The sequence below is a fragment of the Rhinopithecus roxellana genome, chromosome 10, assembly GCF_007565055.1.
Source record: "Rhinopithecus roxellana isolate Shanxi Qingling chromosome 10, ASM756505v1, whole genome shotgun sequence".
Classification (NCBI taxonomy): Eukaryota; Metazoa; Chordata; class Mammalia; order Primates; family Cercopithecidae; genus Rhinopithecus; species Rhinopithecus roxellana.
In genome coordinates this window covers 85,899,360-85,915,716 of record NC_044558.1, presented here as the reverse complement: position 1 = coordinate 85,915,716, position 16,357 = coordinate 85,899,360, and the positions used below count along the sequence as shown (strand labels likewise).

The 16,357-nt window shown below is 44.1% G+C and overlaps 1 protein-coding gene across 2 annotated transcripts in view; it reads right to left on the bottom strand.

Moving 5' to 3' along the window:
* The window catches only part of CIT (citron rho-interacting serine/threonine kinase), a 205,349-nt gene that overhangs the window by 107,490 nt on the left and 81,502 nt on the right, over positions 1-16,357 (bottom strand). For both annotated transcript variants that reach the window (XM_010368276.2, XM_030939374.1), the window contains exon 10: positions 11,509-11,692. In XM_010368276.2, the coding sequence (XP_010366578.2) occupies positions 11,509-11,692 (184 nt within the window). The remainder of the gene's footprint in view (positions 1-11,508; positions 11,693-16,357) is intronic.

The window sequence follows — 16,357 nt, the reverse complement described above, 5'->3', positions numbered from 1 at the left end:
TCCTGATATACACATCTGCTTTATAATTATAGAAGCCCAAAGAGTATTAATAGGGATAATGGTATATGACACAGAAGAAAGAGTGGACTTGGTCATTACCGCTATAACAGGAAGACATGTTTTCTTAAAATGTATTAGATGTGACCTAAAAATTGCTTTACATGTAACCTCAACATTTAAGTGAACATGATAAAATGCAGTTTTCCCAATGATGTGCCTGTAAATAATCCATATAACTTTGTTAAAAAAAAAAAATCACTTCATAGGGCTATGAATATTATATTGCATATCAAAAGAGAATACAATGCGTACTCCATCCTGCAAGCAAGTTATGTGTTGAATACTCTCTAATCACTACTGTGATGATTAAGTTCGTGCTTAAGCATCAAGCCATCCATTTATTCCCTTAGGAATAGGACCCTATGCCTGCAAAATACACCACCAAACCACAGATAACACATCAGATCACAAATCCCAGATGTTCTTGGGATAACCAAGGATGGGAACTTGAAGCTAAAATGAGGGGACTCCAAATTAGTTCAGCTGAGGGCCCCACCTTCAGTGCTGGCCAACAGCACTAAAAATACATGCGACTGCAAGATGTAATACACTGCAAAAAGTAGAAAACTCATCAGCATTCTGTTTCCGAAAATATACTGGCTTTTAAGATTGAGTATTCTGAAATTTGTGAACTTATTTTATTTATTTATTTATTTATTTTGAGATGGAGTCTTGCTCTGTCGCCAGGCTAGAGTGCAGTGGTGCGATCTCGACTCACTGAAACCTCTGCCTCCCAGGTTCAAGCAATTCTCCTGCCTCAGCCTCCAGAGTAGTTGGGACTGCAGGTGACCACCACCATACCCAGCTAATTTTTTTGTATTTTTAGTAGAGATGGGGTTTCAACACACGTTGGCAAGCATGGTCTTGGTCTCCTGACCTCATAATCCACCCGCCTCGGCCTCCCAAAGTGCTGGAATTACAGGCATGGGCCACCGCATCTGGCCTCTGAACTAATTTTATAAGCACACTTAAAAATACACAACGGTGGCTGGGTGTGGTGGCACGGGCCTGTAGTCCTAGCTACTCGGGAGCCTGAGGCAGGAGAATTGCTTGAACCTGGGAGGCGGAGGTTGCAGTGAGCCAAGATCGCGCCACTGCACTCCAGCCTGGGCGACAGAGGGAGACTCCACCTCAAAAATAAAATAAAAATAAAGTAAAATACACAATGGTGCCCATCAGGAACACCTGGAAATATCAAAAACACTATTCTCCTAAAGACAGTCAGAGTCTGTCTAGCTTTGGGGCACCCCCCAACCCACACACAACACACACAATATATTTATATATATACCACACACACACACATACATACTGACACACACCACACATACTCATATACATACACACACATGCACTCACACACACAACCAGCAGTGGTCTCTAGTTAAATTAGAGCATTTGCTTTGAAATGATTAATATGTAGCTCTAGAATCATTTATCAAAAATCATGCTATTAATAAAACAATAGCTACTCCCATGATTTTTAATTCAGTTCCCACCTCTAAGCCAGTGCCTCACTTTGCAGGTTAATTTCATTGCCTCTCGCCTGGATGACTGCAATAACCACACTTACCTCCCTGGATCCAACTCTTGTCCCTCACTATCCACCCTCCACACAATGGTCAGAGGCACCCTTTGTGAAATAAGACCCAGATATTCCATGTCCCTATTCAAAATCCTGCAAAAGTTTCCTACTCAGTGCAATTTAGAGCAAAGTCCAAACCTAAAGGCCCTGATGACCTCAACTCAGACCGCGTTCCTTGTGTATCCTTAAGTTCCCCCTACCCAAACATGCCCTCTGTTCACTGAGCACCCATAGGTTAGTGGCAGCCTCAGGGCCTTTGTCCTCTTTTCCTCTCTCCGGAGTACTCTTCCCACTTATTTCTGCTAACCGACTCCTTACTGACATTCTGAAAGAATGCACTCCGTGTGGGCAGGGATGCTTGCTTCTTTGCATTCACCGTTACTTCTCCAGTGCCTAGAAAGTGCTTGGCACATAGTAGGCTCTCAAACAGCCAAATGAATGAATGAATGAATGAATGAACAAATGAATGAATGTGAATCTGCCCCATCATGTAAGCTCCACGAAGACAGGGATTTTTGTTGCACAGTCAGTGCTATATCCCAGCTTCTCGAACAGCCTCTAGGACCTCAGAGCTGCTCAGTGAGGGCTTAAAAGCTGTGTTACCTTGGGATGCAACTCAACCTCCTTGAACAAATACTCATGCTCAGCTCAGAGAACCTTTCCTTGGGGACCCAGTCTAAAGTGGCCACCCCCAGGCAGTCCCAATCCCAGTTCAGATTCCTTCAGAGCCCTGACCACCATCTGCAATTGCCTCACGTGTGCACAGTAGTTATTTCTCCTTTGTTTCTCCCCACCAAATGCTAGCTTCTTGAGAGTAAAGACCTTACCTGTCTTGCTCAGAGTTGTGCCTTAAGGACTGGAACAATATATTTGTTGAGTGAATGAATGGATGGATGAATGAATGAACGAATGAATGAATGGTGTGCCAGTACTTCTGTGCCCCCACGCAGCCAGTTTAAAGGTCACGGTGGGATAAAGGAATCCAAAATGAGAAGTGTGCTGCATGTATGCTGGCATGAAAAAGCTTTCCAGCACCTGCAGTAGAGACGCCCAGCATTGGTTCTGAGACAGGAATGTCACAATGACACACAGACTTACCCACCCAGGGGATACCCAAGTGCTTCCAGGGTGGGTGGTAGCATGTGACATCTAGGCTGGGAACATGCACACTTCCCACTGGCACTGGATCCTACCAGAAGCCTGGAGAGCATTTTATAGAAAGTGCAGGTTTAAGTGATACATCACAGACTCCATTCAGAGTAAAAAATTGGATGGAGATATTAGGACATCTGTCAGGCCCCCCACGTGGAGCTGGATTCTCTCATTGGGCAGAAACCAGCAAGATGTCTTTATAAGGTGGAAGCAGGGAGAAAGAGAGAATTAAAAGCACCCCATACCCATCCTCAGACCTAAATAACAGTAACAAATATGAAATGAACACTCACTCTGCTCATGGCACCAACACTAAGTGCGCTTCGTGTCCCCATGGCAAACCTATCAGATAGGTGACCTTACACCTTCCACTTTACAGATGAGGGAATTGTGGCTGAAAGCAGTTAAATGTCTCATTTACACAACAAGCAAGGGGTGAAACCCAGAGTTGAGCCCATGTCTATCTGATTCCAAAGCCTGGACTTTGAACGGGTATGCTACAGTCAGTTCCAAAAAACTAAGCATGTTTATATCAGCTCTAAAGTTAAAAGCTGAGCCAGGCATGGTGGCTCACACCTGTAATCCCAACACTTTGGGAGGGCGAGGCCGGCAGATCACTTGAGGTCAGGAGTTCAAGACAGGCCTGGCCAACATGATGAAACCTGGCCTCTACTAAAAATACAAAAAAAAATTAGCTGGGAGTCGTGGCAGGTGCCTGTAATCCCAGCTACACAGTGGGCTCAGGCACAAGAATTGCTTGAACCTGGGAGGCGAGGTTGCAGTAAGCCGATTGTGCCACTGTACTCCAGCATGGGCAACAGAATGAGACTCTGTCTCAGAATGAATGAATGAATGAATGAATGAATGAATGAATGAATGAATGAATAAATAAGTTAAAACTTGGAAAAGTTGACCACCCTCTGCCAGGTGTGAGCTGAGTGAACCTAAGAAGTAACCCAAGCGTCATGATCATCATTTTCTTTATCTGTAAAATAATGCGTTATTGCTGGGGCTACATGAGAATGCTTGTCAGGCGCTCAGAATAGTATCTGGAAGAGTAGATTCTCAGTGAAACCAATTCTTTCACCTTTATTATTAGACAAGTCCATAATTCCTGCATAATCTAGCAAAGTCATGACTCTTAGAGGCAGGATAGGTAGTACAGTGGTCTAGAGGCAACCAGATGTTGCTCCAAGTCTTAGATTTGTTTCTACCTTCAGAACCTCAGGGAAAAAAATCTAACCTTCCTAAGTCAGTGTCTTCATTTGTAAAATGGGGATAATACCAGCTACCTCATAGAGTTACAGTGAGATTGTGAGGATTTAATGAGCTAATGCACATAAAGTGCTCACATAGTTCTGGGAATACAAGAAGTGCTCTACAGAAAACAGGTTCCATTAGCAGTTGTCTAAACTGTGCAGAAGGAATTGGTATAATCCCTGGCCATTTTAGTCTAATTCAATTCAACAAATCTTCACTGAAGACCTGCCAGGGGCAAGGCACTGTTTCAGGCAAAAGAAGGAAGACCTGGTCCTGTCCTTAATGAGCCTTGAACAGCTTGGCCAGACAACACTATTGAAGTGATTCCGTAGGCGACAAGAAGGAGACACAAATGAGAGGGCAGGCTGGGGTCTTGGCATACCAGGACTGAATACCGAGTTCAGGAGCAGCCATTAATTCTGAGCACACTGGGATGCTGTTGAAGGTGTAAGCCGGCGAATGACATCATCCAACCTATGCTTTGGAAGAATTCCATCCTTTGTGGAGAATGGATTACAGCCAGGAAAACCAGAGGCAAGGGAATCAGTGAGGAGGCTACTGCAATAGTCCAAGCAAGAGTCCATGATGGGTGTCAGTGAGGACAGAAAGATGGGCATGGATGCAAGTGTCATCCTAGAGGCACCACTTGGAGAAATTGGCAACTGATGGGATGGCGGGGGAGGCAGAAAAGAATTTACGATGACTCAGCTTTCTTGCCTAGAAGGGTAGGGAAGGTGGTAGTTTCTTACATAAAATGAGGAAGCCAAAACTAGCACCTAGTGGCTTACTGAGGGAGCGAGTGGGTCTGTCTATGTAGGAAGGGAACAGAGGATGGGATGGTGAGAAACTGGTAAAACATCCTGGTGATGAGGAACACAGTGTACGATGGGAGGAGGCCAAAGGCGGTTAGGACTAAAGTCAAGGAACTGAATGAGATCACCAAGAACCAACCAGAAAGAGAACTGAGGATGGAACTTGGGGGATGGTGCGTACATTGCAAGAGCCTGATGGCAGCCACAAAAGAGTGAGAATGACAGAGAGGTAGGAGGGAAACCAAGTGTCCATAATACAGAAGAGAAGAAAGTAGAAGGTTGTCCCGAAGAAATGTAGTAATTAATGGTAACACGTGGTGAGATGGAAATCACCAGATTTGGTGGTAAGGTACAATCAACGGCTTCTGAGACAGTCATTTCAGTATTGTTGAATGGAAAATAGAGGTGGAAAAAAGAGGTGTTGAGTGCAGGCTCTTCTTTCAGGAAGTTTGTCGGAGAGAGGTCGGGAGATGAACAGCAAGCAAAGCAAAGAGAACTGGGAGAAATTCACGTAGGCAAAGGAAAAGTTGCCAGACTGGCACAGAGCTTGGGAACATGTAGCGCCATTTAGTCAATGACTGTCTTCTTAAGGGATCCCAGGCAACCATGCAAATTAGCATGTGTAGGCCAGCAAAAAACACACTTGACAGATCTTCTGGAGCCTAATCTTCAGGACTGGGCTAGGATCGTCTGGATTAGATTTCCTCAAGGTATCTTTAAGACAAATGAGAAGGCGGTGGAATGGTCCTGCCAGGGCTGCAAGGCAGGCACGCACAGTCTAAATAGAGAACAGAATAAGGCAAGTAGGAGAACAAGCTGTGCTTGACTAAGAGAAAGAAGAAATTGAATGAGCAAGAGGAGAGGAGAAAATCCAACACAACACACAGAGGCGAATGTTAAACATCTAATCCAGAAAATGATGGGATGAGAACAAAACAAGGCACTTGACAGCAATAACCATGGGCAGAAGCTAGTTAAGGTTTTTGAACTTGTTTGGGAAATACAGCAGATGCATGCCTTCGTGTGCCAGAGAAGACTCTGTTATTGCTGCTATTTAAAAAATCAAATTGCAGGCAAGACTCTTTCCAATAGGGATCTAGGTAGCAAACACAAGGACCAAGAGCCTTTGGCTGGATGTAGAAAGGAAAACACTTTTTAAGGGAAGATCCTCCAGTCTCCCAAGTATTTCATAAAAAAGAAACAGGACTGATAGGAGAGTTCAGGTTGTCTTCCACTGGAACCAGCCATCCCAGGATAGATGGAAGGCAAACAAAAATACAAAATGTAGATGTAAATAGACATAAATGGTAGAGTCATCAACAAAATGAAAGTTGCAGCCACAAAAATGATTTAGATGGATTAACCAAACGCTTATTAAGCAACTTGTGTATGATCAGCCTGAAGATATGGTGGAGAGTAAGGTCAGTGCAGTTTCCTCTCTTTCCCGAGCTTAAGCTTTAGCAAATAAGAACATTCAGGGAAAGAGTATATACACGTGGGTTTATGTATGTGTGCAGGCACACACACACACCAGATAAAAGTCTCTAAATGAAAAGAGGAAAAAATCTGAGAAATCTAAGAGCTATACAGTCTACCTACTCAATAGGAGACTGAAAATGAATCCCAGCATTTAGACCTGCCTGTCAGCTCCCATTACACCCTGCCCCAGCCTCATCATTCGTGATTCTTCACAAATGGCTTCTGCTTCTGACAAGCACATGAACCTGGCTACCCCACACAAATTTCCTAACTTTTCCCATCTGTGGTGTTTATACCCACAGGGTTCAAATCTCAGCTAAGTCACTTAAAGCTACATAACTTTAGGCAAGTTGCTTGATCTCACCACGCCTCAGTTTCCTCACATGTAAAATGAGAATAATGATGGTACCTTCCTCTTGGGCTGGTTGTGCAATTTAAATGAGTTAATCTGTGTAAAGTGGTTGGAATAGAGCCTAGTACGGAGTTGGTGCCCTGTAAGGATGGGCTGTTTTTGGCACTCTGCCCACCTGAAATTCCCCCTACCTTCCTCTCCACTGATCCAAATCCACTGTCTTTTTAAAAAGCCAACCCAAATATTTTACTTTCCATTAGTATGCTTATAAGCCCAGTCCCAGCATACATATTTACTGCTCCAGGAAAACCAGGACGAATAAGACCCAGCCTTGCCTTGAGATCACAGTCTACCTGGGGGAATGGACAGACCAGCAATGATCTTCATTGCCGGTAAATCAGTAATTTAACAAGCACTGTGAATTGGCATTACTCATTAAGTGTCCCTCATTGAATTTTGCCTTACTCTCCTAACTCCCAAAGATGTCCACTTTGTACCATGATATTCTGCTGCAATGGTGTTTGCTTTGCTTTCTCTCAATTGTTTCAGCATAACCTGCTCTGACTTGTTCAACTTGATCGGAAGGTACCCATTCTGGGACTGGACCTTCTAATTCTGTTTCCCAATCCACTCCTCCCCAACAACCACCTTTTACCAACAGGTATTTGGCAACTCCCTATTAACCCTTTGTAGTTGGTCAGAACAGTGAAGTGTCTCTAGCAGAAAAGTGCCAGGGTCTGGGAAGCTTGGTTTCCAATCTGGTATGACTTTGGACTACCTAATCATTGCTGAGTCCTTTCCATATTCTCATGGTGTGTATAGAAGGACACTGTACATACATGGACTAGTGTATTAATAATAACAAAAATAACAACAGTGAACGTTTATCAAGGTTTCATGTGCTAGGTACTAGACCAAGTGTTTTACGTATTTCATTCATCCCCCCAAAAGTCCTGTAAGAAAAGTATCACTGTCACTCCACTTCACAGTTGAGGAAACTGACATGCAGAGAAGCCCCAATAGAGCGAGGAAGAGACACCAAAAACTGGTTCTCCCAAAATTTGGGAAACAATGGCAACAGCCACTCTTCCTTCCTCCACGGTGTTTGAATGGCTGGATCCATCACTGTGTTTTCAGAACCACCCAAAAAGAAAGGAAAAATCCCTGAATCAAAAGGAAGAGAACGCCGCTTCCTAAAAACAGCCTACCCAGACACCATCTTTCCACAAATTCCAGCCCCATCAGGGTCCCATTACCCTCAGTGTTCTCCAACTCTTCCAAAAGCATACAACCAGCATGTTTAAAACAAAAACATAAAACCAAATGATTTTTACCTTCTACAGCGAGCTTATCCAACCCATGGGCCCAGGGGCTGCATGCAGCCCAGGATGGCTTTTAATGTGGCTCAACATTTATAAGTTTGTAAGCTTTCTTAAAACATTATGAGTTGTTTTTTTTTTTTTTTTTTTTTTTTTTTTTTTTAGTTAATCAGCTATCATTAGTATATTTTATGTGTGGCTCAAGACAATTCTTCTTCTTCCAGCGTGGCCCAGGGAAGCCAAAAGATTGGACACCCCTGCTTTAGAGTTTATACTTACAGTTTGCAGAAATGCACGGCTTCACCAAGAACTTAAATGAGGCAGTGCCTCAATCTAGAAGGAAAAACCTAAAGAAATGTACCCCTTGCTAACAGGGGAAGGAAGAGAGCTGAGATCTTTTTATTTTTAAAACTTTAACATGCTGTTTCCTGTTACCTTACTATTGTCAAGTTCAAGCAAAGAAAGGCTTAGAGCAACAGCCAGGCATTCAGCGTTTGGGGATTCGGTTTGGGTTCTTGCTGGTTAAAAAGGAAAAGAGGCACCAGACAGATACTCACTCTCCAAGACTAACTTCACCAAAACCCCACTCCAAAGACAACCAAACCTAGTTCTCTAGAAACTCTCTGGCTCCCACCAACTCAAGCTGTAAGGAACTCCCACTACGCCTCAGCCATTGAAACGCTGTCATCAAGATTCTTGCTCAGCCTAAAATAATGATGTACTCAATGGCTTAAAAATAGTCTGGGGTCCCAAAATAAGGATCCTAAAAAATGAGGAGTTATCACAGAATTTAAATCATTCTCACTGCCAATTTCTCCACGAAAACTCCTCGTTCATTCAGCTCCACCTCTGAACATTTCATTCAATTCATTGGTAACAAATCTGAGGTCAATTTACCTAGCACAGTACAGCAGCATCTGCAATTTCCTCAGTGGTGTGAAGAATGAGTAACAGTACAGGTAATCAATGTGTGTAAATAAAAACCTGTGATGCTGAAAACGGTGAGAAAAGAAAAAGAAACTCAGGAAGAAACACAGGGTCGCTGGCGGCAAAGGTGGTACCCCCAGAAAATGTCTCCCCCTCTCTCCAAGTACATGTTGTCAATAAAACTGCAGGAGCTGCTAAGTAATTTCATCACTGCCTCTCTTTTATTAGGTTTCTAATTAATTACAATCTGATATGTCCAGGGTCATCTACATCCAACAGGTGGATGAATTTCTAAAATGATGCTTGTAGGTATCACCCACAGGGCTGCCGACAGCAGAGTAGCCAAGTCCAATAGCAACATCACATAACAAGATGCAAGATGAAAGCAAATTTTTCGGATTCCAACCCCGTTGCCAAGCTTTGAAAAAACATTAAAGTTCCCCAACAATAGGAATACTCTGATGCCATCGTCCAAACAAGAAATACACAGTTTTATTTGCATGGACCTTTTGTGAAATAAGAATCTTATTAAACATTCCCTCGGGTCAGGAACAGCAGCTCGTTTTGTACTCTAAGGATATAGTTTCAACTACCAGAGGTGAGAAAGCACATCTTCAAATACAATAAGCAATATAAACACTTCCAGAGGAAAAGATCATGAGTAAATTAAATCAACAAATATTTATCGAGTGCCTCAGCCTTAATACTGTGATGTCCCTGTCGGAGAGCTCCCTAAACTGAGCTTTCTGTGAGAAACAGAAAGATGTCATTTGAGTCTTCCCGAAAAATAAGCAATTAATCATACACTGCTTCAGATTAATTGCAATGCCTAAGATCTCCCACATCATTCTGCCTTTCCCCCTGAAATCTAACTCCCTCGAATCCTCCCTGGCCTTTCAGATCACTGACTAATACCCAAAGCAAGCTTGCATTCTGACCCAGCCAGCCCATTGCTAACCAGAACTAGAACTCTCCACACATGTCCTTCCAGTCTGATGTGTGACCTTCAGTGTGCTGCGTGTGTCAAGGTAATGCTGCCCACTAACCATGCATCCTTCAACATCAGGCTTCCACTTCTGCCCTGCTCTTTGATGCCAATGGCAAAACCTCCCAATCCTGCTGAGCCATTTCAAACCCATCTGATGGCACATTCAACAGCTAGTTAGTTCTCTGCCTCTACCACCACCATCCAGATTGCTTTGGGGTTGTGGAGCCACTACCAAAATCCAACCCGAATTTGAAACCCAGCTCCCAGGGAGGGGATCAAGAAAGACCACTTCAACATCTTGCAACATAAAAACCTCTCTCACATTCAACCACAGCCCACGACCTTAATTCATATCAAATGCCCAATTCCCCACAATACTCTGAAATCTTTTTAGGAACGTTACTGTCAAAATAGCACCCATGGGGAGACACCATCCAGGAACCAACATAACATCCCTATAAATCAATATCTAAGCTACAAATACCACAAGGAGGGAAAGATGCTGCCAAGAAGAATATCAAATTCTGCTCGTCTCCTAAGTGGACAGCAACTAACCCAACATTACCCTCTGAGACCCTGAAAGTGCAGGGACCAGGGTGGCTGAGGAATAACACCACCAGTCCCAGATCTTCTGGGGAACTCACTCCTCTGAAAACAGAATGTCATTGTATCATGAGAGAATGAGGCAAGATACTGACCTCCCACATCCACAGAAGCTACTGCATTTTACAGAAATTCCAGGAGGCTCCTGGAAGCCTGGACCCTCTAATTCCAAGTGCTATGTTAATGCATTTTTCAATAGCTTTTATGAGAATGGAGAAAGACCTACCAGGTCAAGAGGTTTACAGTGATATTTACATTTCAATTTTCTAGTCTCCTGGTTTTTTCCCCCTATGAAGCCCAGTTTCTGTGAATCAATGACTCGGCTACATCACACTCCCTCCTGGTGGCTCACAGTAACGGGGCTTTCTCTGGCCGCCAGCGCTCTACCAGCTCAGAGAGGCTCAGCTGCCAGATCCCTGATCTTGCAGCATACTTGGAGAGGAGCCGAGCACCATCTCTCTGCTAGAGCTCTGGTTCAGCCACTTGCAGCTCAGTTAAACCCATCAGGAAACCTCTAGCTTATGAGACAAGGTTTTTAGGATTCTTTCGATACAGCCAAGATAGCAACCCCCATCCACCCACTTGAGAGACAGATACATAGATGGTTAGATAGATGGGCAGCTCATCTTAACTCCTGCACATTTCTCCTTTGACTGGGGATCTGCACTGCTGGAAATCTCGCACTGTCTCCCCTCTAAAGAAGACCAAAGATTGGAAAACTAACCCAAAGTACCCAATTGACAATTATGATACCACAGACAGGAACAGGTACCTTACACACTGCAAAATGAGAATATTAACAGGCTATCCCCGCAAAGCCCTAACAGGTAGGCTGTTTTCCCAATGCAGGCGACTAGCAGCTTCCCTCCACCGCACTCCCCCCACCTATTTCCCCACCCCCCACCACCACCTTTGGCTCCAAAAGCCTTGCATCAATGCAGGTCCCCTTAGAAAGTCAAATGTTCACTTACTCAGATCTACCAAGAATCCCCAGTGCCTTGCTGTACGAAAACCCCACAAACGGCAGTTCTTCACCCGAGAAACCTGAGGGGCTCAGCTGGCACCGAGAGGATGAAACCCACGAATTCTTCTCTGGTTCATCAAAATTGGAGGTGTCATCGTCAGACTTGAGGGTGGGAACGAAGGGGGGAGGAGCTGGTTAAAGAAAAACAAGAAAGGAGGAGGGGAGGAAAAAAATTTCAGCCGGATTCAACACTGTTGCGGAGAAGATCGTCTTACTCCTTCGGCGCTGGCGATGGCACTGCAGCGCCTGCTTTCAATCTAGCTCGCAACCTCGGCTCCTACAGCAACAAGAGATTAACCCCTTCTCTGCCAACATGGCCACCAACCCGCAGACAGGCTGCCTTCCCGCCTAGGGTAAACTGAAGAGCAAACTCAAACAGGTCACTTGGGCCAACGAAAGCACTTGGGGAACTCCTGAGGAAGCTGCTCCTTCCTGCTGTTTCCAGAAGGCTCCTACAGAGCAGCTGCTGGCTAGTGCTGGGATGCTAGGTGACCTAAACCTATGGATTCACTCCTCCAGACAGGTCTAAATTACTAACGATTAGCACTAATTGTTGAAATAAGATGGAACTTCTACATTTTGTGGATTAACCGGGATAACAGGAAGGACCAGGAAAAGGGATATGTGAGGTTCTGGAACTCCTGTTAGGATACCACTGCAGTCTACTTCATTCATACCCGGACAAGTCGACTCCGAGATCTTATTAACCACTTTTTTTTTTTTTTTTAGTTCATTATGCCTCTTCCCCAGTGCAATCATGCCCATCAAATCCACTGCAGTTTAATCAGCATAATGAAGCACCAGCCAAATAAAGTTCCTACCGGTGATCTACAGCACCCCTGCGCGCTGACGGTGGGAATGCACGGATGGACGTATGCGGCTCCTACCTCCTTAAGAGCTTCGCTCCCGGCTGGGGGCGTGTTACATCCTCTCCACTTCCTGCCGACCTACTAAGCGCTCTTGGTCAGGGAGGTGGACACTCGTCCATCAGTCACCAGGAGGCTGCCCATCGCGGTGGGCTCCCGGGGGTGTCCCCAGCCAGAAGCGTTACCATGGTTGCGGGCTAAGGCGTCCGTGGCGGGCCAGCCAGGCGAGTTGGAGAGCTGAGCATCACAGCGCCCGCAGTGCAGGCTGCATGCTCCCGGCTCCGTGCGTGCGTGCTCTGGCTGTAACCCCACCTGGCTGCCGCCTGCGTGCCAGGGGCCAGTGCTGATCCCAGTGACAGAGCAGCATGAGTCACTGCCCGCCAGGGCTCGCTAGAGCTCCCCCTAGGACAGTTGTCACAGCCCTTCACAGCCCAGACTTCTTTTTAACTCCTTGTTTTCTGGACAAAGCTGGGTGCCAGATATGAGCAGCAAGCAGTCTGTTTTCTGCTTACAGACTCCAAAAAATCTAGCTGTTTCCAAAGTTCCCCTATGACAACAACATCCGAAGTGGCGCTGGGAAGTAATTGGAGCAGGGAAGGGATGTGGAGGGGAGAGGAGATGAAGCCAGAGGTCTGGCTGTTCCTGAGAAGTACAAAAGAACATTCTCAGAGCTTCAGGTACATTGAGATGAGGTGGGAGAGTGAGGAAGATTTAAGATGTAAAATGTGCACTACTAGAAAATTATTTAACACCTCCAGCCTCTCAAGAGAATTTAAATCTTCCCTGTTAGTGTCAGAATCTACTTGCTTAATACTTTAAAAATTAGCTGATGGAAAGAAAATTTAGATTGAACACTTCAGCCCACATCGCATGTATACTTCCAACAACATAGGCTCAAATCCAATCTGATTTCAATTATCCAGTACATTTTTAATAGCAAAAAAAAGTTTTAATGGAAATTGTATTTCATAAGGATCAAAAAGAGAAGTTTTCCTTCCTGAAATAAGGAAACTGAGATAAAGACTAAGGAGATTTATGGAGAGAGATTTGCAGATGATACTAATATGGAAGCAAAGTGGTTAATGGCAATTGTTCTGGCAACTGAGTTCAAATCCAAGCTCCACCATTTACTAGTTGTGGGATTCTGGGTAAGTCACTTAACCTCTCTGAACCTCAGTTTTCAACATGGCAATATCTATTTCAATGGACTATTAGGAGGTTTAAATAAAATAATCCATATCAAGTGTTTAGCACAGTTCTTAGCATACAATAATCACTCCACAAAGATGACCTGCTATTATTGCTACTGCTCACAGGAGCTGCATGTTTAGGACAGAACCTGCAGTTCTTGAAGGCTAGTGAGATACAGCAGAATCTGTACTGAATGTTTCTTCTTCCCTGCGCAGGACAGAGACACATCCATGTGGATGTTTGTGTTAATATCATTTAATTCCTAGTAGAACTTTAATTCCTTTCCATTATATTCTAATTTGTCTTTAGGAGACCAAAATAGAATTCGATTTCTGAGTGAGAAGTATAACTAATGGAGGGTAAAAGCCACACTCAGTGAAATAATTATGATTTTGAAATCCTGTACTATAAAATAAGGTTTGTCTATAAAACTGTTGCCATGCTCAAAGCTAGCTTAATGTGGTTGAGATTAGAAAAAGGGGCAGATAATCTTCAAGTTAAAAGGAAGAAGAAATAGGCCAGGCACAGTGGCTCATGCCTGTAATCCCAGCACCTTGGGAGGGTGAGGCAGGTGGATCACCTGAGGTCAGGAGTTCAAGGCCAGCCTGGCCAACATGGTGAAACCCTATCTCTACTAAAAATACAAAAAAATTAGCCAGACGTGGCGCATGCCTGTAGTCCCAGCTACTTGGGAGACTGAGGCAGGAGAATCGCTTGAACCTGGGAGGTGGAGGTTGCAGTGAGTCGAGATCATGCCATTGCACTCCAGCCTGGGGAACAAGAGCAAAACTCTGTCTCAAAAAAAAAAAAAAAAAAAAAAAAGGAAAGAGAAGTCAATGTGAAATATACTAGCTGGTAACAGGTAAGATATTCACAGCAAAGATTAAAAGCTAGGGATATAAACCTCTAGACAGCTAGTCAGTCAAGTACAACAGGAAAGTTTGAAAAGAAGGACTTCTGGCTGGGCGCGGTGGCTCAAGCCTGTAATCCCAGCACTTTGGGAGACCGAGACGGGCGGATCACGAGGTCAGGAGATCAAGACTATCCTGGCTAACACAGTGAAACCCCGTCTCTACTAAAAACAAAAAAATACAAAAAACTAGCCGGGCGTGGTGGCGGGCGCCTATAGTCCCAGCTACTCGGGAGGCTGAGGCAGGAGAATGGCATAAACCCGGGAGGCAGAGCTTGCAGTGAGCTGAGATCCGGCCACTGCACTCCAGCCTGGGCGACACAGTGAGACTCTGTCTCAAAAAAAAAAAAAAAGAAGGGCTTCTTAGGGCCACATTCAGGCAGAGGAAAAAGCCACAGCCTTAAGCCAGAAAGAAGTGGGGAAACTGGAAATATTCTGCCCTCCAGAAAGTGATGAGGATGTTTACCCTTGTCCAGGTCCCTTCAGTGGGAAAGAAATAAAGCAGATAGGAAGAAACAGTAACCTCAGGTAGAGTGTCCACATTTATAGTATCCTGTTACAGTTCAAGAAATGAACATGAATACTGGTCCAGGATCACTGAGCCCTTGGAGCACTGGCAGATACAAGTGGAGAACAACTTGTAGGGGCATTTTTGCAACCCAGGGCACACAGGATTTTCTCCCCGCCCCCGGCCCCACCCCAACACCCTCCTTCCAATCCCTACCAGAAATAAATTCACAATTAAAAAGTAAAAATCAACAACTACACTTTTTTTTTTTTTTTTTTTTTTTTTTTTTTTTTTTTTTTTTAAGACGGAGTCTCGCTCTGTCACCTGGGCTGGAGTGCAGTGGCCGGATCCTGGCTCACTGCAAGCTCCGTCTCCCGGGTTCACGCCATTCTCCTGCCTCAGCCTCCCGGGTAGCTGGGACTACAGGCGCCCGCCACCTCGCCCAGCTAGTGTTTTAACAACTACACTTTACAGGTGCAACAACAGATACAAGAAATGGGGAGAATTAGCCCTCCAAAAACTGCAGATAAAAGAACAATCTAAAATGAGCCATAAAATAAAATGTTATTATCAAGGTGAATTAGTAGAAATTATAATCAAAGAACATGACACTTTGAAAAAGAACCAGGTACATTTGAAAGGAACCAAACTGAACTTCCATAAATAAAAAGCCTTGTTCTTGAATTTAAGGTTAAAAGTTCACTGAATGTGTTAAATAGCAGACTAGATACAGCTGAAGAGAAACTTAATGAACTAGCAGTTAGATCTGAGGGAATCACATAGAAGCTTGATACTTAAGCCATGGTCTGGACACTGGCATTATCACCATCACTCAGGAGCTGGTTAGAATTTAATTCTTTAAGAATCCCAGGCCCTGCCCCATACCCACGGAATCAGAACCTACATTCTAACGAGGTCCCCAGGTGATTCATGGGCACACCACACTTCAAGAAGCATTTGTATGCAATGCAACACACAGAGACAAAGAGATGGAAAACATGAGAGGTCAGAAGACAAAGACAGAATGAGAAGATCCAATACACATCTAATAGGGGCACAGAAAGAGAAATTAGAGAACTACTTTAAAATCTGGATGCTGCATTTTTTAAGGATTGTGTAAAATCTGGTCACATCCAAAAACTAACAAGTATGTGATCACATATATCTTGGGGATATAATTCTTCTATTTCTTGTACCTTATATAAAATGTCTCTTTTTTGATCCTTACAAAGTGTGATTTTTTTTTTGCTTCAATAAAGGTATTTTTAGTTCACCAAAATCATATTGATCTTGAGTCTATGCTGATGGAGGTACACATGGC